Source organism: Haemaphysalis longicornis, unplaced genomic scaffold (assembly GCF_048455015.1).
Source record: "Haemaphysalis longicornis isolate Haplotype H1 unplaced genomic scaffold, Haemaphysalis longicornis Haplotype H1 scaffold_1, whole genome shotgun sequence".
Taxonomy (NCBI): Eukaryota; Metazoa; Arthropoda; class Arachnida; order Ixodida; family Ixodidae; genus Haemaphysalis; species Haemaphysalis longicornis.
This window is the reverse complement of record NW_027526203.1, coordinates 400,837,539-400,861,563: the sequence shown is the minus strand read 5'-3', so window position 1 is coordinate 400,861,563 and position 24,025 is coordinate 400,837,539. Positions and strand designations below refer to the sequence as shown.

The window sequence follows — 24,025 nt, the reverse complement described above, 5'->3', positions numbered from 1 at the left end:
TCTCGAAGGATGTGAGCGGCCGGGAGAAGCGCCGTAGCAGACAGAGCGGCTTCTCCCGCCTCATGCGATCAGTGATGTGCCGGCTGTTTCCAATTCTCGCCACTTTTCGGCGCCTGCACTTTGCGGAGCGTAGCATCCACGCCCTCGTCGTTTCCCTTTAACAGTGGACCCCACTGTACTTCCCTGGTACAAGCTGTTAGTCCACCAAGCAATAGACCTTTTTCCAGTAGTGCTCTGCGCATGCGCTACTCTTGCTCCCAGCAACCGATCCGCCATTTCTGGGGGGAGAAAATGTAAACGAAACGACGCCATATTGCATTAGCCAGTTCCAAACGCCGAGCCAGCTAATTGCTGCTCCGTTTTTCTGAGCCCTGAAAGCGTCCGACAGGTAGGTGGTATACGGCCGCCATCGATGCCACCAAAACCATGCGTTGCGCCTGACACGGCTTCCTCAGCTGCACAGGGCAGGCAAAAAAAAAACGGGGCCGTGTTTTTCTATAATCCCCGAAGTGTGGTTCGGGCGGTCGCCGCAAGAGTGCTACGCTACTGGAAAAAGGTCCATTGCATGCACATACTGGTCTCATGCGCGAACACAAAGTTGATTTCCTACCGTAGTGCTCCGGCAATAGAGTGGCGTACGGCACAGTTCTTATCAAGGAGTAGTGGTGATGCCGTCCGAATAACTGACGCGTTCAGCAGGGATTCACAGGAGGCCGGGTCCTTTGCAATGTTGGCCATAATACAGGCTGCACACTCACGCTCCTCCACGTTGGCTCCTTGAAGCTGCAGGCACAAGCAACGAGAGCAGAAGCATCAAAAGCACACTTCACCCATAAAACCCAGCAAGAGTCATAAGTGATAATCCACAAGTCACTAATATTTGGCACGGTATTTCTCACATGGCATGTGACGCCATGTTAGAAACCCATGATAAACGTAAAGAAGGACACTAGCAGTTTCCTGCAAGCAAGGAAGCTTTAGTTGAACCTTCCTTTCTGGGATTAAAATTAATGCCGCGGGCGGCGTAAGCTATGTACGGTGAGCCTCTGTGACATCCCTCCCCGCGAACAGGCTACAAACCACCACGCCACGTGCGCGCGACCTGAATGAAGCCTTTGCGGGAAAACATGGTTCTGTGAGAGAAACGACTGCGCACACCCACAAAAAACCTCCACCAACGAAAATTTACACAGTTAAATAGTATCTGCTCCATTTTATTTCCGTTCGAAGTGACACGCGGGAGACGAGGCTTTTGAAACGAACGACGTGCTGTTGCGCAACCCCAAACCTAACACTTGAACTTTGGCCAGCTATATACAAACAGGGAGTACGTCCAGCAAAGTAGAGGCATTAAAACATGCATGACATCGACATCACTCCCAAGACCGAAGTTTTCAAACCCAACACAAGTCTCACCATGTCAGGCAGCTCGTCGACAGAACTTTTGACATCTCCCTCCCCGAGTTCACTTTCTTCTGCCACGTCGCGATTTGACGGCATCCCGGTAGGGTTAGTTCTTCGTGACGTATGCTTTTTGGCTCTAGCTTTGCCCATTTGTGCAAAGTAACTGAGTGCAAGCGTGTTTCCACGAGAGGACAAGACCTGTCACGTCGGCCAACTCAGGCATAGGAGGCAGCCATTATTGCAAAAACAACTAAAATCAGTCCAGAGTTGCTAACATAAAAAAAAAAGTACCGCTAAATGTTTGCTCAAGCATTTTGAGTCCAACTGTCGTTTTTTTACAATAACACCAACTAAAAATAGTGTTGCTAAATTTATTATAAAATTATTTATTAAAAGAATCACTACATATTTTATTTTCACAATAAAAAATTTAAATGCAGTTTTGGTTTCGATTTTACGCAACCTTAAGGAAACAAAGATGGGGCGATTTTAGTGAGCGATTACAGAGTGGACTAGTGGTATTGTGGGCGCCCACACCCCCATTTTATTGCTCACTCCTCAAGCGTAACTCAGTGGACCCATAATTAAAGTGACCGTCCCGATTTAGAGGGGACATGTCCCAATTTTGCGGCTGTGGTCCCGCTGTCCCGGAAGTCTGCATGTGGGACGGCGTTTTGTTCCGACTTCGGCCGAAAGTATGGAAGACGGCTATCAAGCCCTGTGTCACGAATGAAAAGCTTGAGGAATAGAAGAGCAAAAGAAATCGCTTGAGGAGCTTCAAGAAAACAGCGCAGACGACGGGACTAAGCAAGAAACATACAACACAGCGTCTGTGTTGTGGGTTTCTTGCTTAGTCCCAACGTCTATAAGCTGTTTACTTGAAGTTACAGTGTACCAATAAGTCGTTCAGCACACCCTTCTGCGTTTGAGGAATTGTGGGTGGACGTGTTTCAGCACTTCGAACAAATGACGTGCCTTAACAATTGTCGAGTACGTCATGTGCTTGCCAGACGCAAACGCATCATTGGAAAGGGTGTTTTCTTTGATGAATAAGATGTGTACTGGAGAGAAGACGCATCTTCATTTTACCACACTCAAATTATATTGCTGTACGTTGCATAAAGTTAATCTCCACATGACGTGTAAGCGGTATTACATCAGCAAAAATGAATAATAACTATTGAGGGAAATTCATTCAAGCAAGAAGTATCAGATACTGGCCAGGAAAAAACCTAGAGGACCAGGAAGGCCGCATAGTAATTAATACAAAGTGCAAGTTGTCATTTAAGCTATGTGCCACGTTCTTCCTTACACTCCCCCCCCCCCCCCCCCCCCCCCCCCTTCTACGTCCTGGTTTGGGATCCAGGAATATGGTCACTTTACCCATAATGGACCTCTCCCGGGGTACACAGCGTCAATGACGTCACGGCCAGCACATGTGCTCGCTGCGGCCGGGCGGGTTGGCAAAACCATGGGGCAAAACATTCGGACCGGGCCGACCGGTGCACGATGTGGATGCACTGAGGCTGCCTTGGAAGCGCCTTGAAAAGAAGTTTTAAAGACGACGATAGTCTTTCTTGGACTACCGAACGCGAAAGCGTAGAAGTGGAGTTTTAAAAACGACGATCGTCTTTCTTGTGCTACTTAAACGCGAAAATTTTGGCGTGTCTGTCTATCCTTCGATTCAACCGCCCGCCTAGAAGTTAAAATTAATTCTTAAACCAGGTTTATTCAGGAAAAGCTTTTCTAAAAATGTGGAAACACTTCATGCTTGTCAGTATTGTTCAGCAAAAAGAAAACAAAGCATATTTGAGGCAAAACATCAATACACAAGTGATGTTTGCAGTGTTATTTTAATTAAAAATACATGGCTGCATGATTTTCGCGATAGCAAATGAAAAAATATGCGTTAAAAACAATGTTTCTACCCCAAAATACAAAAGGCGCTCACGTGGAAGCCTAGTTCAACAGTAACGAAATGTTTCAGTAGATGGCGCGCGAGCAGTGATACGCGGTAGAATTGATTGACTTGAGCAAACCTCCACCGTGTTTATCGTGGGAAGAGCGTGAGAGGTGGGCGGGAAAGAGAAAAGAGGCATTTACGCGGCATAGGCGGCAGAAGAATCGTCTGTCGACGACATATTTGGAGTGAAGTGAGCAAATACGCGACAATTTTTCATCGTCATCATCATCATCATCATCATCAGCAGCAGCAGCAGCAGCAGCAGCAGCCCACACATGTCCAGTGTAGGACGATGGCCTCACCCATTGACCGCCAAATTCTCCTGTCCTGCGCTACTCGAGTCCGTAGTTTACCCCGAATTCCCTTATTTCATCTCTCCATCGGATTAATGGCCTTCCCCTTCTTCTTGACCCACACCTTGGTATCCACTCTGTTACCTTAACTGTCCACCGGTTGTCGATTCGTCTCATTACATGGCCAGCCCAAATGCATTTCTTTTTCTTTATTAGAACTATGATATCTTCTAGTTTGTTCTCTGATCCAGGTAGTTGGTTTCCTGTCCCCGAGTGTTACTCCTAAGATTACTTGTTCCATAACCCGTTAAGCCGACCTAAGTTTGCTTTCTAGTTGCTTAGTAAGGCGCCAAGTTTCAGCTCCATATATGTCATAACCGGCAGTATGCACTGGTTGTAGATTTTTCTTTTGAGTGACAGGTAGCTTACTTTTTATTATTTGGGAGTGCTTGCCAAGTGCTCCCCAACCAATACCTTTTCTGTACCGGATTTCTCTCTCGCGGTTTTGTCAGCACTAACCATCTGTCCGATGTTGTTATATTCTTTTACTTCTTCTAGCGTTTCGCTTCCTAGGCTGAAGCGGACGTTTTTGGCATGCTTATTCCTCATTAGTTTAGATTTATTCGTTTTTATTTTTAGCCCCATGGCCGTGCTTTCTCAAGTATTGTTTGCATGTGCTCTGCACTCTTACTCAGCAAGACTATGTCGGCCGCAAACCTCAGATGGCTTAAGTATTCCCAGTTTATCCTTAATCTTATGTATTCCCTGTCAAGCTTTCTCAATATCCCCTCCAGACATGCTGTGAATAGTTTGGGCGAGATGGTGTCTCCCTGTCTTACTCCCTTTCGGATCGGGATTTTGTCGCTTCGCTTGTGGAGGGTTATTCTGCCAATGCATCCCTTATATACGTCTTCTAGAAGTCTTATGGAGGTTTCCTCTATTCCCTGGCCTTTTAGTGCTTCTAAAACGGCTGTGGTGAGTACGGAATCAAACACTTTTTCGTAATCTAAAAGTACCATGTAAATAGGTTTAGTGTACTCGGCCGATTTTTGTATAACTTAGTTGACGACATGGATGTGGTCCATGGTTGAGTACCCTTTCCTAAAGTTGGTAAGCCAGGCTGTTACCTATGCGGCTAACTATAACTTTGGTGAACAGCTTGTAAACAACCGAGAGTAGGGTGATGGGTCTGTAATTCTTGAGGTCCTTGGGATCTCCCTTCTTATGAATCAGAATAATGTTGGCGTTTTTCCCGGCTATGGGCACTTTTTGAGTCTTCAAGCGTTCCGAAAATAGTACAGCAAGCTTTTCCTGTACAATATCCCCTCCTTTCTTCAAAAGATCGACGGTTTTGCCGTCGTCACCTGCAGCTTTTGCTATTTTCATGCCTTTGAGAGCCTTGTCAACTTCCTCTTTAGTTACTAATGGGAAATTGCAAGTTGAGATTGTACTCTGTGTAGTTTTCCCTCGTCTAACGTCACTGGCATACAGCCTAATGTAGAATCGTTGTGCTACCTTTATTATCTCGTACAAGTAGTGCGTAATGTTACTCTGCTCGCCTCTAAGTGCCGGTGGCAATAGCTTTCTCTTAGTTGCTTTCAAGCTTACCCCTATTTGCAGCGTTTCCTCGATCGCTGCCATGTTATATGCACGAATGTCGTTTGTTTTACTTCTGTTAATCAGTTTCGAAAGCTCGGCTAATTCAATCCGATCCGCCGCACTTGACACTTTCATGTTCTTACGTTTTGCAATAAATTCCTTCGTTTTCTTAGTTTTTTTTTATTTATTTATTACAAGTACCTACACCGGCCACTGGGCATTGTTGTAGGGGGGTTGCAGTAGACAATAGAATACAAAACAGCAAATTGTAACCAAACTAAAATCATACATAACATTACACAAGGGAAATATAAACACTTACAGCACAGCTTTGTAACAAAAGTACAAAACACAGGAGTAAAAGCAGTAATTAAACATATCTAAAATAAACACCAAAAGAAGTACAAAGCAAACGTTCAATACATGGGTTATTTCATCAACTCAAAATACTGTTTCAATGGCTGTTACGAAATTAGAATCGGAGATTATTGGTATTTTTAGCGCGTTCCAATCACTAATAGAGTTATAAAGACATTCAATCGACAGGTATATTCTCTAATTTTATATACGTGATCTTTCCGTTCGGACATATAACTAGGCGTCTTTAAGTACCGTACTTTATTTATACCAGTCTTACCCTGCTATATTATAAAGAAATTTAAGTCTTTGAACTTTTCCTCGTCCACAAAGGGGTTTCCATCCCAAGGTCTGAAGAATTTCAGAACTCCTTATTCTAAAATCGTAATTACCTGGTACAAACCTGGCAGCCCTTTTTTGCACTCTCTCTAACTTTTCTTCCAGTACATTAGTGGAAGGGTCCCAAGAAACACAACCATACTCTAGAATTGGGCGCGCATTTGTGATATACAGAGTTTTCTTGAGTGTTTGCGGCGCGTCACTGAAATTTCTTCGGAAAAAATTAATTAAGCGCGAAGCCTTAGATGTGATTAAATCTGCGTGACTGGTTCAATTTAGTGTTGCCGTGAATGTTACCCCAAGATACTTAACTTGATCTACCTTTTGCACTGCGCAGAAATTTAAGTAATAAGACCTGGATACTACCTTTTTTGTTAGTAAATTGTACATGAAAGCATTTAGTTAGGTTTAAACTCATTTGCCACTGAGCACACCAAGACACAATCTTATCGAGGTCAGACTGCAGTACCATGGTGTCATCAACACACTTGACTGGGCAATACACAAAACACAATCATCTGCATAAAGTCTCACTGTAGATTTCAAACCCAGTGGAAAATCATTGTTAAAAAAAAAAAAAAAAAGAAGCGGCCGTAGAACCGAACCCTGTGATACCCCGGATAGTACATCAGCTTGTGATGAAGACACCCCATTTATAACAACACATTGTTTACGGCCGCTGAAATAACCCTTAATCCAGTCTATGAGGGTTGGAGGAATACCAAGAAATGACAACTTACGCAGCAAAAGGCTGTGGGGGACGGCATCAAAAGCTTTTTAAAGTCCAAAAATAAAGCGTACAATTGAATGCCTTGGTAGATGAATAAAGCGATGTCATGTACGAATTCGGTTAGCCGTGTAACACAAGAAAGACCTGCGCGAAAGCCATGTTGAGACGGAGTGAAAAAATTATTATCTTAAAGGTGTTTTATAAGGTAAGAATAAATTATGTGTTCCAGTGTCTTTCAACAAACGGGGGTTAGTGATACCGGTCTATAGTTAAATACTTTATCACGGTCGCCGGATTTGTGCAAAGGCGTGACATTGGCTAGCTTCCACTCTCGCGGCAGTTTTCCACACCTTATCGATACATCATACAATGTGGCTAGAAATGGAGCGATGTGATCAGCACAACGTTTTAGGATGTGGTTTGAAATACCGTCGGGAGCAAGCACAGACTGTGGATTCAGCTTATTCAAAGGTTTCTTATACCTGATTCAGTTATTATGATGTCATTCAGTGCGACCTTAGTGTCGTAACCGGCGATATCGGGCTTGGCGGAGAAAAAAACGGATTGAAAATACGCATTGAAGCATTCTGCTCTACTCGTATCTTAAAGAAGTTCGTCATGATAAAGGGAATTCCACTGATGTCGTTTTTGTTACTTTTAATGTAACGCCATACTTCCTTTGGATTTGTTTTGATTTTGCTATTAGGAACGACAAATAATCACGCTTTCCTAGCTTTATCTGCTTCTTCAGGCTAGAGCCTAATGCTTTAACCTTTCTAAATAAATCAGCACTTCGCGTGCGACAATAATGTTTGTACATCCTTGCCTTCCGTTTAATATACGCACGTATATCTTTAGTAATCCAAGGTTTATCATCACGACAATTGCCAGTTACAATTTTCGATTGGACATAAATGCTTACCAAAGACAAGAGTTTTTCTTTAAACAACCCCAAAAACTTCCAATGTCATTGGACTGACAGCGTTGAATAAACGCCGGAAGGTATGTATCAAGTTCAGAATTGATGGCATCAAACCTAGCTGCCTCTATCGTATGCGAAAACTTCGTGAACGAGGCCTACTCACTTCTATCTTTTTCCACTCTATGGTAGCCGCAACGACATCGTGATAACTTAATCCTGGAGTTAAAACAACCGACTTCATTAAATTATTACGATTCATAAAAAGCAGGCCCAGGACACTACTACTTGCCGAACTCAGTCGTGTTGGAAAGTTAACAAACTGAAAAAGGTCATAAACCCTGGAAATCTCGAAAGAAGCAGAATGAAGTTCTGACCGACCATTTTCAACGCGACGAAGATTGCACCATTCAACATTAGGCATGTTAAAATTGATTGATTTGTGGGGTTTACCGTGCCGACGCAGGCGATGAGGCGCGCCGTACTGAAGGGCTCCGGGTTAATTTTGACCACCTGGGGATTTTTAACGTGCGCCGAAATCTCGCTCACACGGGCGTTTTTGCTTTTCGCCTCCATCAGAAAAGCGGCCGTCGCGGCCGGGAATCGAACCCGTGACCTCGTGCTCAGCAGCGCAACGCCTTAGCCACTGAGCCACCGTGGCGGGTAGGCATGTTAAAATCCCCTGCCAGCATAATTAGTTCGGAGGAAAGAGCCGAAAGAGTTTTGGACAAACTAAGCAAAGGTAACACACTAGGGATACCAGGAGCCCGATAAAAATACCCCAAAACTAAACCGTTCCCTTGAGAAAACGTTATTCTACACCAAACCGATTCGGAGTTGTTATCTGCGCTATGTATTGGTACGGTTGGTATGCCGTCTCGAACCAGAATGAACACACCCCCACCGTGCGTATTGCGGTCCTTGCGGTAGGCTGTGTAACCTGTTGGAAAAACTTTATCTGAAATATGTTCAAATACCCATGATTTAGTTCCAAAAACAACGTCGGGTTGCGAAATTCGAATTAGGGTATCAAACTCGTATGCCTTATTATTTAAACTTCGGCAATTCACAACAATAACTGATAAGGTCTCGGGAAGTTTCTTTTTGCGCGGCGCTATAGCGCCCACCAACAGCCATTGAGCGCATTCTTTCACTAAGTCACTTGTGCTGTCGATTGATTGTACGGTTTAACGCGCCGACGCAACGCAGGCGATGAGGCGCGCCGTAGTGGAGGGCTACGGATTAATTTTGACCACCTGGGAATCTTTAACGTGCGTCGAAATCTCGTGCGCGCGGGCGTTTTTGCTTTTCGCCTCCATCAGAAGCCTGTAAAATAATGGAACACATTGCACTGAAACACATATTAGCCTTTGTTGAGGCAAACAACGTGATCAATAAAAATCAACACGGATTTCAAAAAGGGCGCTCAACTACTACTCAATTGCTAGAAACTTTTCATAACCTAGCAATAACAGTAGACAAGCGTGTACAGTCGGACATTATATTTCTTGATCTTTTAAAGACTTTCTATCACGTGTCACATTCAAAACTGCTATTTAAACTACATAACAATATCGGGTCTGGAAAAATTCCAAATTGGTTATCCCCTTACTTGTCACATCGTTTGCAGTACCTAGAACTTGGAGGACAATACGCAGGTATACAGTGCAAGTTACGTCGGGTGTACCACAGGGAACAGTATTAGGCCCCATCTTGTTTCTTTTGTTTAAAAATGATATCTCAAATAGAAAGATGCAACAGTACGGTTGTTTGCAGATGATTGCATTATCTACAGCGAAATTAACACTCATAATGACCAAATATTGATAAACGACGCGCTAAAAACATTTCTGAATGGTTCCAGGACTGGCAAATGTTACTTAACTTCGACAAGTCTGTTTGCATGACCGTTGCTATAGAAAAAAAATGCCATCAATGTACCAGTATATGATTGATGGGCGCGTTCTCAAAAGAGTGTATGAAGAAAAAATACTTGAGAGTTATTATCTCTGCTGGCCTAAAGTTTAATAAACGAGTATCATATATAGCTGCTAAGGCCCTTTCGGCTCTCTACTTTCTCGAACGCTCCCTTAAATCAGCTTCATCTGAGACCAAACTACTTGCCTGCACCTCCTTAGTACGCTCGATACTAGAATACGGAATAGTAAATTGGTTTCAACACACTAACACGCGCGTAGAAAAACTAGAAAGTGTTCAGCGAAAAGCCGTTACGTTTATTTTCAACAAGTGTCGACGCCACGACTCATCTGCAGAACTTCTAGCCCGTGCTGGCCTTCCAACAATCAGCAGTCGCACTAGATTCCTGCGCCTAAAATTTCTATTTGTTCTTTTAAATGATGGACTGAGGATTGAAAAGGCAGATTTCTTAACACCCTCTAAAAGCTCAGAAGGCGTTGTGCTGCTGAGCACGAGGTCGAGGGTTCGATTCCTGGACGCGGCAGCCGCTTTTCTGATGGAGGCGAAAAGCAAAAACGCCCGTGTGTACGAGATTTCGGCGCACGTTAAAGATCCCCATGCGGTCAAAATTAATCCGGAGCCCTCCACTACGGCGTGGCTCATCACCTGCGTTGCGTCGGCGCGTTAAACCCTACAATCAAATCAAATCAAATCAAATTAACACCCTCTAATACCAGAGGCTCCAGAATGAAACACAGCCGACATTTAACCGAATACAGATTATCCGCCGCGGTGGCTCAGTGGCTAAGGCGTTGCGCTGCTGAGCACGAGGTTGCGGATTCGATTCCCGGCCGTGGCGGCCGCTTTTCTGATGGAGGCGAAAAGCAAAAACGTATGTGTGTACGAGATTTCGGTGCACGTTAAAGATCCCCAGGTGGTCAAAATTAATCCGGAGCCCTCCACTACGGCGCGCCTCATCGCCTGCGTTGCGTCGGCGCGTTAAACCGTACAATCAATCAACCGAATACAGATTCCACACAGATACGTTCAAGCACTCGATCTTTCCCCAAGCAATCAGAGATTGGAACGCGTTACCAGATGACGTGGTTGCATGCAGAACCCTTGGCGTTTTTATGTCAGCAGTATCAAGCCTGGACCATGTGTGAGGATTGCCCGAATCAATTATCTATTGCGGTTTTCAGTCTGTCCTTATTGTGCGCATGTGCGTGTTCAATAAACCGTTCACCCGTTGTAATCTTTATCCCCCATGACGAACTTTGGTTCACAAAAATGGTATATTGTGTTATCTTGAATGGTCGCAGCTTTCCGTCATCATTGTCTTATTTTTCATGCTTTACGTTTCCCTTCTTCAACTATACAATTGTAAACGCGAAGTGCGCATGAATTGTTTCTGGCGTGTGCCATGTCATTGCTCTGTATTAAACGCGAAGTGTGCTATCAAATTTTTATTGACGTATGCTACATAATTGTCCTGAATGTATACCCCAATTCCTGCAAAATCCTCCACTAAGAGGCTACCAGTATGTTCTAAATAATATAAAATAAATAAATAAATTTGAGGAGGAACCGTAACAAGGTAGTACGAAAGATGCCGATCAATGAGCTAACAGTAAGACGGAAAGTTGAAGAATTCAGGATCTCGTTGCAGTACCGATATTCAGATATAACCAAGGAAGCACACAGGAATTAAGCCAGCGACAATCTTACACGCATTATCACGGAGTGTGCAGTAGAAGTCGGAGGTACGATCGTTAGACAGGACACTGGTAAACTTTACAGGAGACGAAAGATTTAATTGGGAAAGGGCAAAACATGAAAATATCTACCCCAGCTGACAGAACAGAACTAGGGAGCTTTCGAAGTTAATCAATAAGCGTAAGACAGCTGGCATACGGAAGTATAATATGGAGAGGATTGAGCTTGCTGTAAAGAACAGAGGCTGTCTGAAAGCGAAGAGGCGTCTAGGCATGGGGAAAAATTACTTAACGACAAGCAAGGCAATGTCATCACAAATAGGGATAAAATAGTTATAGTATCCGAGGAGTTCTGTAGAGATCTGTACAGTAACCGTGACATCCAGGGTAATACCTTACGAGGAAGTAGTTCAGAGGAGATAGACATCCAGTAACGACAGAAGAAGTAAGGAAGGCTTTGAAAGAAATGCAAGGGGACAAAGCACCGGGTGAGGATCAGATAACAGGAGACCTCTTGAAGGATGGCGGGCAAATTGTACTAGAAAAACTGATTGATTGTAGGGTTTAACGCGCCGACGCAACGCAGACGATGAGGCGCGCCGTAGTGGAGGGCTCCGGATTAATTTTGACCACCTGGGGATCTTTATCGTGCGCCAAAATCTACTAGAAAAACTGGCAAACCTGTATACGCAATGCTTAATTAGTGCGAGTGTACCGAAATCTTGGAAGAACGCGATCATCATCCTAATCCATAAGAAAAGTGACATGAAGGACTTGATAAATTACAGGCCGATCAGCTCACTGTCAGTCGTCTACAAGGTTCTTACCAAGGTAATCACTAACAGAATTTCTACCACCTTATATTTCAGTCAACCTAATGAACAAGCAGGGCTATTCAAAGGCTATTCAACAATTTAACATATTCACACGATCAATCAGATGATAGAGAAATGCGTGAAGTATACACAACCCCTATATACTATAGCCTTCATAGATTATGAAAAAGCATTTGACTCTGTCGAAACCTCAGCGGTCATTCAGGCATTGCGGAATCAGGGTGTAGACGAGCATTACGTAAGAATACCATAGGATATCTACAATGGGTTCTCAGCTACAATCGTTCTACATAAGAAGAGCAGTAAAATACCTATAAGGAAGGGTGTCAGACAAGGAGACACAATCTCTCCGATGTTATTCACAGCAATTTTACAAGAGGTATTCAGAACATTGAATTGGGAACAGGTGGGAGTAAGGGTTAATGGAGAATAACTCAGTAACCTTAGATTTGCTAATGACGTTGCCGTGCTGAGTAACTCGGGAGAAGAATTGCAAAGCATGATTACCGAACTGGACAGCAGAGTAGAATCGTGAGCCTGAAAATTAATATGCATAAAACTAAAGTAATGGTTAAGAATCTCGGAAGAGCACAGCGGTTTGAGATAGGTGGCAAGGCAGTAAAAGCGGTAAGTGAATTGGTGACCGCGGGTCCCAACCATCAGGCAGAGATAGTTAGAAGGATAAGAAGAGGGTGGGGTGCATTCGGCAGGCATTCTCAGATAATGAGTGGCAGCCTACCATTGTCCCTGAAGAATAAAGTGTATGACAGCTGCATCTTACCGGTACTCACCTACGGGGTAGAAACTTGGAGGCTCACTAAAAAGGTTCAACTTAATTTGAAGAAGACTGAGCGAGTAATGGAACGGAAGATTATAGGTGTAACGTTAAGGGACAAGAAGGGAGCGGAATGGGTCAGGGAACAAACGCGTATTAAGAACATATTAGTAGAAATTAGGAAGAAGAAATGGGCATACGCAAGGCACGTAATGCGAAGGCAAGATAACCGTGGTCATTAATGGTAATAGAGTGGATCCCTAAAGAAGACAAGCGTGGCAGGGGGCGGCAGAAGGTTAGATGGGCAAATGACAGCAAGAAGTTTGCGGGGATAAATTGGTCGCAGTTAGCACAGGACCGGGATAATTGGAGATCTATGGGAAAGGCCTTTGCCCTGCAGTTGGCTTAGATAGGCTGATGATGACGATTCTACATCTGATGCTGGTTAAATTAACCTCACAAAATTAACCTCACACTGTCGCGACTCACAAAAACGTAAATCTCAAGTATGAGCTAGATGGGCATAGTCGTCCAAGCATCGGCTAACACCTTCCTGCTCTCCCTACGCGTTGGTATCGGCGGAACCTTGCTCGCGCCGCGAGAGATGGAGTAGGGCAAAAATGAACCGGAGGGCCATCTAAGATTATCTGGCGAAATAATCAGCCGTTTTATTGAGCCATAGACCCCTGTTTACTGGAACCCAAATGAAGCGGATGTCGCATAAATAGGGAGGCACGAGAGGAGGAAAAGTATGAATGAGTAATGACTTTTTTGGGGATGTTGGAGCGCAACAAACCTATAGGGAGTCTGAAGCAACAGCAACAGTAGATACTGGGAAGGTAACACTTTTAAGGCCAGAACTATTGCGAAAAACTCAGTTTCGAATAAAAAAGTAAAGTCAGGTAAACGGTAAGAACGAGATCGATTATGTTGTAGGCTGGAAATTCCCACGCCCGCCCTCTCCGACCGTTGCGACGCATCCGTCGCCACTACCACTTGTGAGTGCAAGTACCCCAGATGGTCGTCCAGCAAACCCGTTAGTATCTGTGGGGACAGAATTTTGGTGTTATTGGGTTGATTGATTGATTTATTGTAGGGTTTAACGCGCCGACGCAACGCAGGCGATCAGGCGCGCCGTAGGGGAGGGCTCCGGATTAATTTTGACCACCTGGGGATCTTTATCGTGCGCCGAAATCTCGTACACACGGGCGTTTTTGCTTTTCGCCTCCATCAGAAAAGCGGCCGCCGCGACCGGGAATCGAACCCGCGACCTCGTGCTCAGCAGCGCAACGCCTTAGCCACTGAGCCACCGCGGCGGGTTGGTGTTATTGGGGAAAACGTTGTAGAATGTCATTGGAGCTAGACGGACCTCAGAGTACATTGGAAAGATTGCCGGAGGATTGATGTTGAGCTGGCAAAGTAAGCTCTGGGCATAAACCCAGTGAGGATGACTGCACCGAGGCCACTGAGCGTTAAAAAATAATGAAGACTGAGCCACCATCAATGACAAATGAGGATATTCAATCAATATCCTCATCAATGAGGAGATTAAAAAAATATCATAATAGTCGGCACAGTTAAAAGCTGAAATTGGGATTCTATACACGGCAAACGGGCCTCTAAACACCGAATATTTTTTGTCACGTACATTGGAAGGCCAAAACACTCTCTTAGTGCTTGTCGCTCCGATAGAACAGGCGGATGGAGTTTGGGCGCTGCTGAGCCCAAAATTCTAAACTCGGTCGCATATATGCACCTTAATTCGGCGCAACAATGCAAGAGACCGGTCATCTTTTGTCGCAGTGTGGTTTATGCGTGCATGGGCGCAAACCAAGCGTACATTCATAGATTATATCTAAGTAGTTTAGAGATGTTACCTGAGGGATCTTCTCCTCCTGATAATTCGAACAGAGGTTAACAAGAGTGGACACTGGGAACACCAAAATCACGCATTTAGCTACATTCATGGACAAATTCAAGTTTTCAATTCACCTCTTGATGGAACCCAGATATGCTTGTAATGTTTGTATAGATCATGAATATTCCGCGCAGATGAAGAGAAGGCTATATCGTCAGGATATACATAAGAGCAAACTTTCTGATTGATTGAAATTGAGCTCATCAACTTATAAAAAAAAGATGGGAGAGAGAAACGATCCTTGCAGAACGCATGCTGTAAGTCGATGAATGAAAACTGTTTTGGGAGCACATAACTGGAGACGAATTAAAAACTGCTGTACACAGGAAATGATTTATTTGGGCAGACCACAATCCTTGAGTTTGGAAATGAGAATGCTACATACTGCACTGTCATATGCTTTGGCAATGTCCAGTGTGACAAGCGCGCAAACCTGTCTACCTCTGCGGGATAGACAGATAGAACTGAATTCTCTCCAAGTCAACGCGAGCCCACCAAATGGAGCACCCTGGACAAAAGCCGATTTGATGTGGAATAACAATATTTTCCTTGGAGAGGAATCGGAGTAAACGGCCATGTAAAGTTCTCTCTACCAATTTGACTAAGTTGCTAGTCAGAGAAATAGAACGAATGTTTTCCTGAGTAACTCCACGACTGAGGGTTTTAAAGGCGATAATCTTTCTTGGGCTACTTAAACGCAGAAATTTTGGTCTGTCTGTATGTCTGTTTATCTGTCTGTCTGTGACTCGTTTCAGACACCCGAACAAAGTGAAACAGAAGCTGCACAATAGTCTTATATACCCATAAACAAATCTAAACGTCTAAGGCCGGTGTCATTGTTTGTACTTGTCAACATTGTTGAGGAAGATAAAGAAATTATGGAAACAGAGGGCAGAAAATCAATACATAAGTGACATTTGCAGTGTTCCTTCATTAAACAATTCATGGATGCTTGGTTTTTGCGATAGCAAATGAAATATTACATCAACTGCAGAAAATATTCGCCTGCTGTTGCCCGCATTACTAGAGCTCCTGGCGGCATGAAATCAATCGGCAACAGCAACGAAAGGTTCCACTAGATACGTTCCACGTTCCGCTTGGAACGCTCGTGTAGAAGGGCATAAAGTGGTTCTATACACGCTGTAGTAGGGTGCCTCGATTCACGCGCGTTTCCGCCGTACGGCAGCGCTGGCATTGAAGCACCCGACTTGGAGCAGTGGAACGCGGTAAATTTAAATTGACTTGAGCAAACCTCTAGCGTGCGAGACAGGAGAGGAACAACATGATAGGTGAGCGGGAAAGAGAAGGGAGGCATTTACTTGGCAGGGGCGCCAGTCGACCATCGTCTTTTGTCGACATTTGCAACGAAAGGAGCGGATACGCAGCCATTTTTTTTTATCAGGGGAACAATGTTTCAATCTGCGGGAATCTATGATTTACCTAAGGAAGTATTGCGATACTTAACAGATCCTGAGGTGATTCTTGAAAAAGAAGGTTTATGGAGGAAGTAGAGATACCATTGGGCCCAGAGAACCTTCTGGGAGGCGCATAATCACATCAACCATCTCTTCCTCCGGGTCCGTGGAGAAGTCTCAAACTGGGTCGATTTCAAGAAACATTGATGTAAAGGTAGCAGTGGAGATTTTTTATAATTCCCGGGTGATCTGTTCGAGGAAATATAAAATTTCGCCCGGCGTCTCTATAATTGAAGCAACCTTCCTTTTTTTATCAGTAACCTTGCGGTTCCGCAGTTATGCAAACCACGCACGCCGCTGTCTGTTTTTTCTGAAAGCTCGGAAAAACGAATTTTATGGCACTCCTGTTTTGCCGCACATATGGTTCGGCGGAAAATGGCGGAGTAATATTTGAAATTAACCTAGTTATCAGGGCTCTGATTGTGAATAAATTTCTTTTAAGACGCCTTCCTCCGACGATGGTCCGTTATATAGCGCAGTCCTGATTCCACCAAGGGCTGGTTCCGTCTTTCTTGGTTGAAGAAAAAATAAATTGCAAGTTTTTTAGTGATGTTTTTCAGAGCCCTATTTTCCACAGGATCATTGGGTAGGGAGGAAAGGGAAGAACGTAGTTTGTCTTGCCTGAGTGCGCCCTACACGGTTTTGTGTGCTCGGGGAGGCAGCTCAGTCAAAAACAACGGCTACATGGTCGCTACTCATGGGGCTATCTAAAGTGTTCTACGTAGAAAGTAATCGGCCTTTTTCAAACATTACATCCAAAACTGAATGCGTTTGGCCCTTAAAGGATGTCGCACTGCTCGAGTTGAAGCAAAGCAACTTATTTTCAGCTGTCCAATCCAATAAACGGCGCGCCGCCGCACAAGTCTTTTTTGACGCCCCCACTAACATGAGAGAATTAAGGTCTCTTGCAACTACGATGTTTTGCTGAGAGGACGAAAGGGCAAGATCAAGAGGAAGGGTGGTAAGCACTCCGTTGAAAAAATAAGCATTAACTAAAGAGAAGGTAAAGCACCCAGGATGAAAGCTATCAATATGGTCATGAGTTCCCAATCTGACGAGAGGTACTGGAACACCTCTTGCCGCTCTATCTAAATCGAAACACACTAAAATTCGGAGGGTAAGAACTTTCCCTTAGAAAGCCAGGACTCTTGTAGAATAACATCTGGGCAATGACCGTTGATCAGACATTTAATATCCGTGTGAGCCGCAATTACCGAACAATTCCACTAAAGGATGCGGTGGGACATTATTGGGAGTTGATGTCAGCCAAGGCTGCCTCCAAAATGCTCTCTTACAGTTTAACTTCCGATTGGCCCTTTTTTGCTCTTTTGGAACGCAATTATGAAGCGGAAGCGGGTGGTTGTGAAATAGAAGGTACTTTCAGGGCTCTTTGTCGACAGTACGGGAATTTCAAGTTCCATATCAAAGTTTGGCCTAAACATCTCTGCTGTTAAAATCAACAAAAAGATATAGCAGGCATTCACACCCAAACCGATAGAAGTTCAAGGAACAAGGAAAAATAAAAAGAAACAAGTAAGCAAAAACGTCATGTACACGTAAGGAAGACAGTGAAATACAACTCGTAAGGTTCCAGTAAGGACATGAAGGTGCTTAAGGCCAACTGCACTCAAATTTTTCTTTGTCCAAAATTGATCCAGATAAGTTGTTTACGCTCTAAATATCTCCATTATGAAATTTTAAGCCCGATTATGATGATGCTGATGCTGATGATAGCAGCAACGACAACAACAATAGCCAGACAGGAAACAAGCGCCGTAACAAACAGAAAACGAGGCGTGGACAGGACAAGCGCTAATCCTGTCCTGTCCACTTGTCCTGTCCTGTCCCCGCCTCGTCCTCTGTTTGTTGCTGCGCTTGTTTCCTGTGTGGCTATGAACCACCACGCCCAAACCTTTTCCCTTCTGACAACAACAATAATAACGATAATAGTAAATTTAGATAACTTTCACTGCTGCAAAGATGGAAGTATAGAGCGAAGTTGTATTGGTGGAAATCCATATTGAGTTATGCATGCAATGTTGCCTAATGTTAGAGTCAATGTTCCGTTGTGGACTTAAATCAGTGCCTCTAGAAGAATAATTATCTTGCTATCTTAGCTAATTAGCTTCTGCGACGTTTCGAACCGCCCCGTTGTGTTGGAGGCAGAAATTTACTTTCATTGCCATTGGGTCAACCTTTTGATTCACATAGTAAAGTTGTTCGGTGATGAACTTGAATCGGTTCCTCGACACAGCGAAATGAATGCACGCACCGTTTTCAGCAACGCCGTGTGCTTGCCTGAAGGTACTCAGATGAAAAATGAGCGCAACTTTCTGTTTTATTCTGAGGCGTCTCATCTTTCGGCTTTTATTAACATGGGTGCAGCTAGAGACGATCACGGTCATTCGTGAGCAGTTTTACGGTCGCTGTGCTCATGACCTCTGCTTGTTACTTGCGGCAGTGGTTCCATTGTACGACAAGGCATGATCCATGTCTGAGGGTCCCCAGTGTTACAGGCACGCTGCCGCTCAGTCTAAAGAAATCACGGTTCGTTTGGTCCTTCCATCCTGGGTTTCACGGCACCCTGAAAAACTGTCGGCGATGGCGAAGAAGCGGCAATGTTTACACTATGTACGATGCGGCGTTGCCGCTTGTCACGTTTTTTCGCATCTCGTCCATGCATGGTGACTGGCAAACACACTCCCCTCAGTCCACACCCATTTTTTAGCACTTTGTGTCGGAATCTACGGGACTGGCCAGGGGCGACACTGGCTTGAACCTGCCCAAACTGGCCGCTGCGTTCCATTTTCTGAACACGTCTTCTCCATTCAGGAACGGATCTTTTTTTGGAAGTAGGTGTCTTCGATAAGCGAAAAATGTCGTTAAAAAAATTTTGTCTCATGAAAATAATCAATTTCAGCTTCAGAGAACATAAATCACTGTTTGTAGAGAGTAAGAAGCATCCGCGGTTTAGAGCCAGTGATAAGAAATTTCCCGGCTGGATATCAGGTATGTCCACAATAAAGCGGGAAGGAGTCATCTGATTTCCAACATCCCAGCTGGTTCTGAAACATACCATCGCCGACTTAAAAAAAATTGTTCGTTTTCTAGGAGAGTAATGGATACTTTTAAAAATATATTTTGAGTGAAGAAAATTGACCACGTGAGCGCTCCCTGAAGTTCGGACCCGGAAGCAGGAAAAGATCTTAGGCAATGTTTCTAAAAGATACAGAATTAGACGCACTTGCACACACTTTCCTAGCATGCAGTTATGACGTGGTCCCTTTACTTTACACAAGACTTCTTGGGAATAACCGTTTACAGTATTGCTTTTAAAGAAGCACAAAACAAAACTATCACCTTCATTGTCTAGTTTCTGTGACATGGTGGCAATTTTACAAAAATTTAACTAGTATGAGATAGTAAAGTACTGTGTGTGTTTTTTTGTTGGAGTTGAAAAGAACTGAGCTATGAGATAGCTTCAAGTCGAAATTGAGCATAAAGACTCTGTCACTAAAACCACTGTTTGAGACAGCTTGTCACATAGATCGTTATTTTATTTCGTAGCTGCACGTTTTAAAGGGACACTGAAGTGAATTTGTCAAGCTCCCGTTTTTGCTTGCACTGTGTAGACTGGCTCAAATTAGCACACTTTTCATCGTTTATCCGGTTGACAAATCGGTAATTATTTTACAAAGCGCGAAAGAAGAAAAACTACCATGCGCGGTTTGCGGCGGCCGCACCAACTAAGCTGTGACGTTGGGAGGAGGGGGCACCGTGATTGGACGATGCCCAAGGTTAGCAATCAAACAAGTTTCAGTTTCGGTTTCGGTTCTGTAAAACAACATGTTTGACATCCGATGGCGTCGTTGGATGGGCATTCTCAATATCCCAGTAATCGTAGTACCGCGCTTCTGCCATGTTGTCGGCTGTAAAATGCATAAGATAAGCCTCCCAGGACGGCTTGGAATCGTAGCATTCACTAGCCGAGGCCTACGCAGTGCATGAACGCCCTCCGCGTCCCCGCAGACGCTCAAATGCATGCGCTATTCCCCCATATTTGGAGCTTGCCTCGCTCATGCCTGTATCGTAAAAAGCGTGTTCGCACCAGGCCAAGGGTCTGTTGATTCTGGCCTGTGCCCACTGCCCGCAAGCAGTCGGTGCTTATGGCAACAGCACGCCAACGAGAACTCGCTAGCGCGGCAGTGCCAGCCTGCGCGAGTTCTGTGGACTAGTTCGTGGAGCAATGAACGTTGCGGCCCAAAAAAAAGGTGAACTCAGTATAGAAAACATCGGCGAAAAACGAAAAAGTTAACTCATAAAAAGAAAAGCATGTACCCGCGGCGATTCGAACTTGCGACTGGCGAAAAACTTGTGGTGACATACCTAGCACACCAGACGACTAAGCCACAGGGGGCCGCTGGAGGCGTTGGAAAATATTAGGTATATAATGTCTAACCATTTTACACTCTTTTTTAGTTTTAGTATTTCAAGCAGCTTAGGTGACTATTTGTTGTATTGCGCTCGTGCAGTAAGCGTCCCCCCAGTTTCCACAATAGCTCACGTCTAGCAATTGCATTTCGTAGACGGGAAAGCGTTCGCAGATGCGTAGTCGTGCTCCTGACCGCTCTGCTTGTTCGCCCAGCGCAAAAAAGTGCTTCCCGCACCCTAGTTTTACGCTGTACGGTAAAAATATCAGTTGATTTTATTTCCTTAGTACCTATATTGACTTCGCTCACTCTTCTCCCCCTTCAAGAGGCCTAATATTTTCCTACTGGCGTACCAGTCAGCGAAGCGTCGCATGTGCGCTTGTGTGAAGCGACCTTGACTTGGAGCTATAGTTCATATCACAAGCTAGCTGCAGCACTGTGGAGGCTACATTGTTGTCCCCCTCAGGGCGCCTAACTCACCGCGAAGGAAGCACAAAAGGCGCCGGGGCCGTGCGGTGCCACTTGCCGAGAGGGGAGAAGGGAGTGTCCTTTCAGGACCCCCTTCACGGCGGATTAGGCGCCCTCAGTGGGCGCACTATTGATAACAATGTAGCCTCCACAGTGCTGCAGCTAGCTTGTGATATGAACTATAGATACTGTATCATACAGTATACAAACTAACGAAGTAAAGAAAGGCGCATTCTTCCATTCCCAAACGTGTTGTGGCTTAGTTTCAACTGATCGAACGAATTGCGACGACCCGTCGGCGGCCGGCGGACTAAACGGTGGGCCGACTGACTCGGTCACGGAAGGTCGGCGAGCCGTGCAGTAGCGCAGCCATGGAGGAAAGAAGCACAGCCAATTGTCAGCTCCTCTCCTGCTGACGTCACACGAAAACGCCACAGAAAATGGGCGAGCGTAAAGAGAGGAGGACAGCATTTTCGAATTGATTTTTCTACTAAATAAATTCGCGTGAACGCGCACAGAGTGGTCGAAACAGGGCCCAGGGACTCCGGACTACAGTTTGCGCTCGTAATCCCGCATTGTTTACAAATCACTTCAGTGTCCCTTTAAAGGCCAACTGCACTCAAAATTTCGACTTCTTGAAAACCCTATTTACGTATAGTCAGCTTAAAAAGAAAGCAACATGCAAAATACAACAGCTGAAATACGCACGTGGACGCCGCAAGCGGCCAGCAAAAATCGGCGATTTTGAAACCGAAACCGAGGAGAGCGCGGCCATTGCAGTGACGTTGCAGCCGTCCAGCGAGCGGCTGGACGGTCACCAGTTCGGGAGAATGTCTGCGCGCAAGCTCTACGCGCGCACGGGGCAGCAGAGCTCGACCGGTTCTCCCGCTGCGTGGCTGGCCAGAGGAAAAAGCCACCGTCGGCTGGAACGTCACAGGCGCGTCATGGCTGTTTACGCGATCCGCCGGCAGGTGCAGAGTGGTCTGCGGCGGAGCCTTTTTAAACGCTTCTGACTGATTAACGATGCTTTTCACGGGGCTACCACTTGTGTCTCAGCTTATTTGGGGGTACTTACTACGCATTAAAAACAAATTTGGCCGAGGTGAAATTTGAGTGCAGTTGGCCTTTAAGCCCGTTCTACATGGTGCGAATTTACCTGCGAATTCGCAGCTGCGGCGCCGGTCGTGCGGAAAAAGGACCTATTTTAGTAGCTTCGGCAGTAAGTAAAATAGACCGTTTTGCCGCACTAGCGATGCCGCAACAGTGAATTCCCACGTAAATTCGCACCATATAGAACGGGCTTTAGCCTGATCAAACTAACCATGTTACCGCAAGGCGCTTTTACTGCATAGCCCTTACGCTCCAGCACCGTCCATGTTAAAACGTGAGGCGCTTTCACTGCATAGCTCTTATGCTCGGCCGGCAGTTAGGTGAATAACCCAGGCGGAATGAGCGTGCGCCTCGTGCGACTCGTGCGTGCGTGCGTGCGTGCGTGCGTGCGTGATTTAAAAGTGGTTTAGCAGCTAAAAGAAGTAGAAGGTTTTGAAAGGGCCCTTTAACGATCTGCCATTTCCACAAGCTAAAAAAAGCAACGGGAGTGCAAACTTATGTGTTCAGGAAACACATTATTTTCATTTCTCACTAAGCTACGAAACCTCAGTTTGTAAAACACACACACGCGCGCACGCACACACACACACACACACACACGCACACGCACGCACACGCACGCACGCACGCACGCACACATGCATACACGCACACACGCACGCACGCGCACGCGCGCACGCGCGCACGCACACGCACACGCACACGCACACGCTCACGCTCACGCTCATGCACGCAAGCACGCACGCACGCACACACACACTCACACTCACACTCACACTCACACTCACACTCACACTCACTCACTCACTCACACACACACTCACACTCACACACACACACACACACTCACACACACACACACACACGATACCTTGGCTCCTAGCGGCGGCCGGGCCCGTTGAATGAACACAGAAATAAAGGCCAGCAGTCAAGGACGTTAAGGAAGGCAAAGGGGAAGGAACTCATCCCTTGTTTGTGTTTGAATGTTTTGTAAAAATAACGTCGACGTACGGGACATTAGTGTGCTAACCTTGCTGCCACAACATGTTCCGTATTACGTATTGCGGGACGTTCACCATATTGCAGGAGTACGGACCATGTTTCGTATCATGTGATGTAAAGACATTCATAATTAGAAGATGATTGTCTACACTTTGTTACTCGTTTTATTTAACCCAATTAGGCAGCCTGCAGATTGTTTAATCGGTTTGAGCATAATGAAATGCAGCAATGCCAAACAACTGACAATAAAATTCTGGGAATAAAATAATTTACCGCCGGTAATCTGAGATAAACTCTGCAGTTGAACCTATTCATCCAAGTGCACTTCGCATAATTTTGGTCCTGACTGTACAAACAGTATGGTTTCACTTTGTCCAGTGTGCACATCACAATCTACAAGCACAAGTTTTAGTAAAGAACTAAACCCAGCTTTAGGCAACTGTCACTTGTAAAGGAAGGTGCCATGCCAGCTAGTGGCGAAAGAGAGTGGGAAAAAGGTGTAGCTGCGGAACGTAGCTCTTTGAAAAGCATTCCTATCTGCATTTTAGAAGACATACGTAGCACCATGGGTAGCCTAAATAAGAACTACAGCTGCGCTGACCGAGCATGCCTGATAACTTACAGGGGAAACTGCCAGCAATGCGTTTCAACACTTAGGCCCTAAATGTAAGCTGAGTGGGCAGGAATCACTGTTTTCAGAGTGTTCTTCATCATCAGGGCGCCATCTGTCGGCCCAGCGGGGTACCTTCGCCTGGCGTGACGGGCATCAACGGAT

At 45.1% G+C, this 24,025-nt stretch overlaps 1 protein-coding gene across 1 annotated transcript in view; it reads right to left on the bottom strand.

The window, feature by feature from the left end:
• The window catches only part of LOC144155409 (HEAT repeat-containing protein 3), a 33,769-nt gene extending 32,110 nt beyond the window's left edge, over window positions 1-1,659 (bottom strand). The window contains exons 1-2 of the mRNA XM_077686812.1: window positions 1,417-1,659; window positions 611-783 (exon numbers count right to left, since the gene is read on the bottom strand). Of these exons, the coding sequence (XP_077542938.1) occupies window positions 611-783; window positions 1,417-1,554 (311 nt within the window). The 5' untranslated portion in view covers window positions 1,555-1,659. The remainder of the gene's footprint in view (window positions 1-610; window positions 784-1,416) is intronic.
• Between the last annotated feature and the right edge of the window lie 22,366 nt (window positions 1,660-24,025).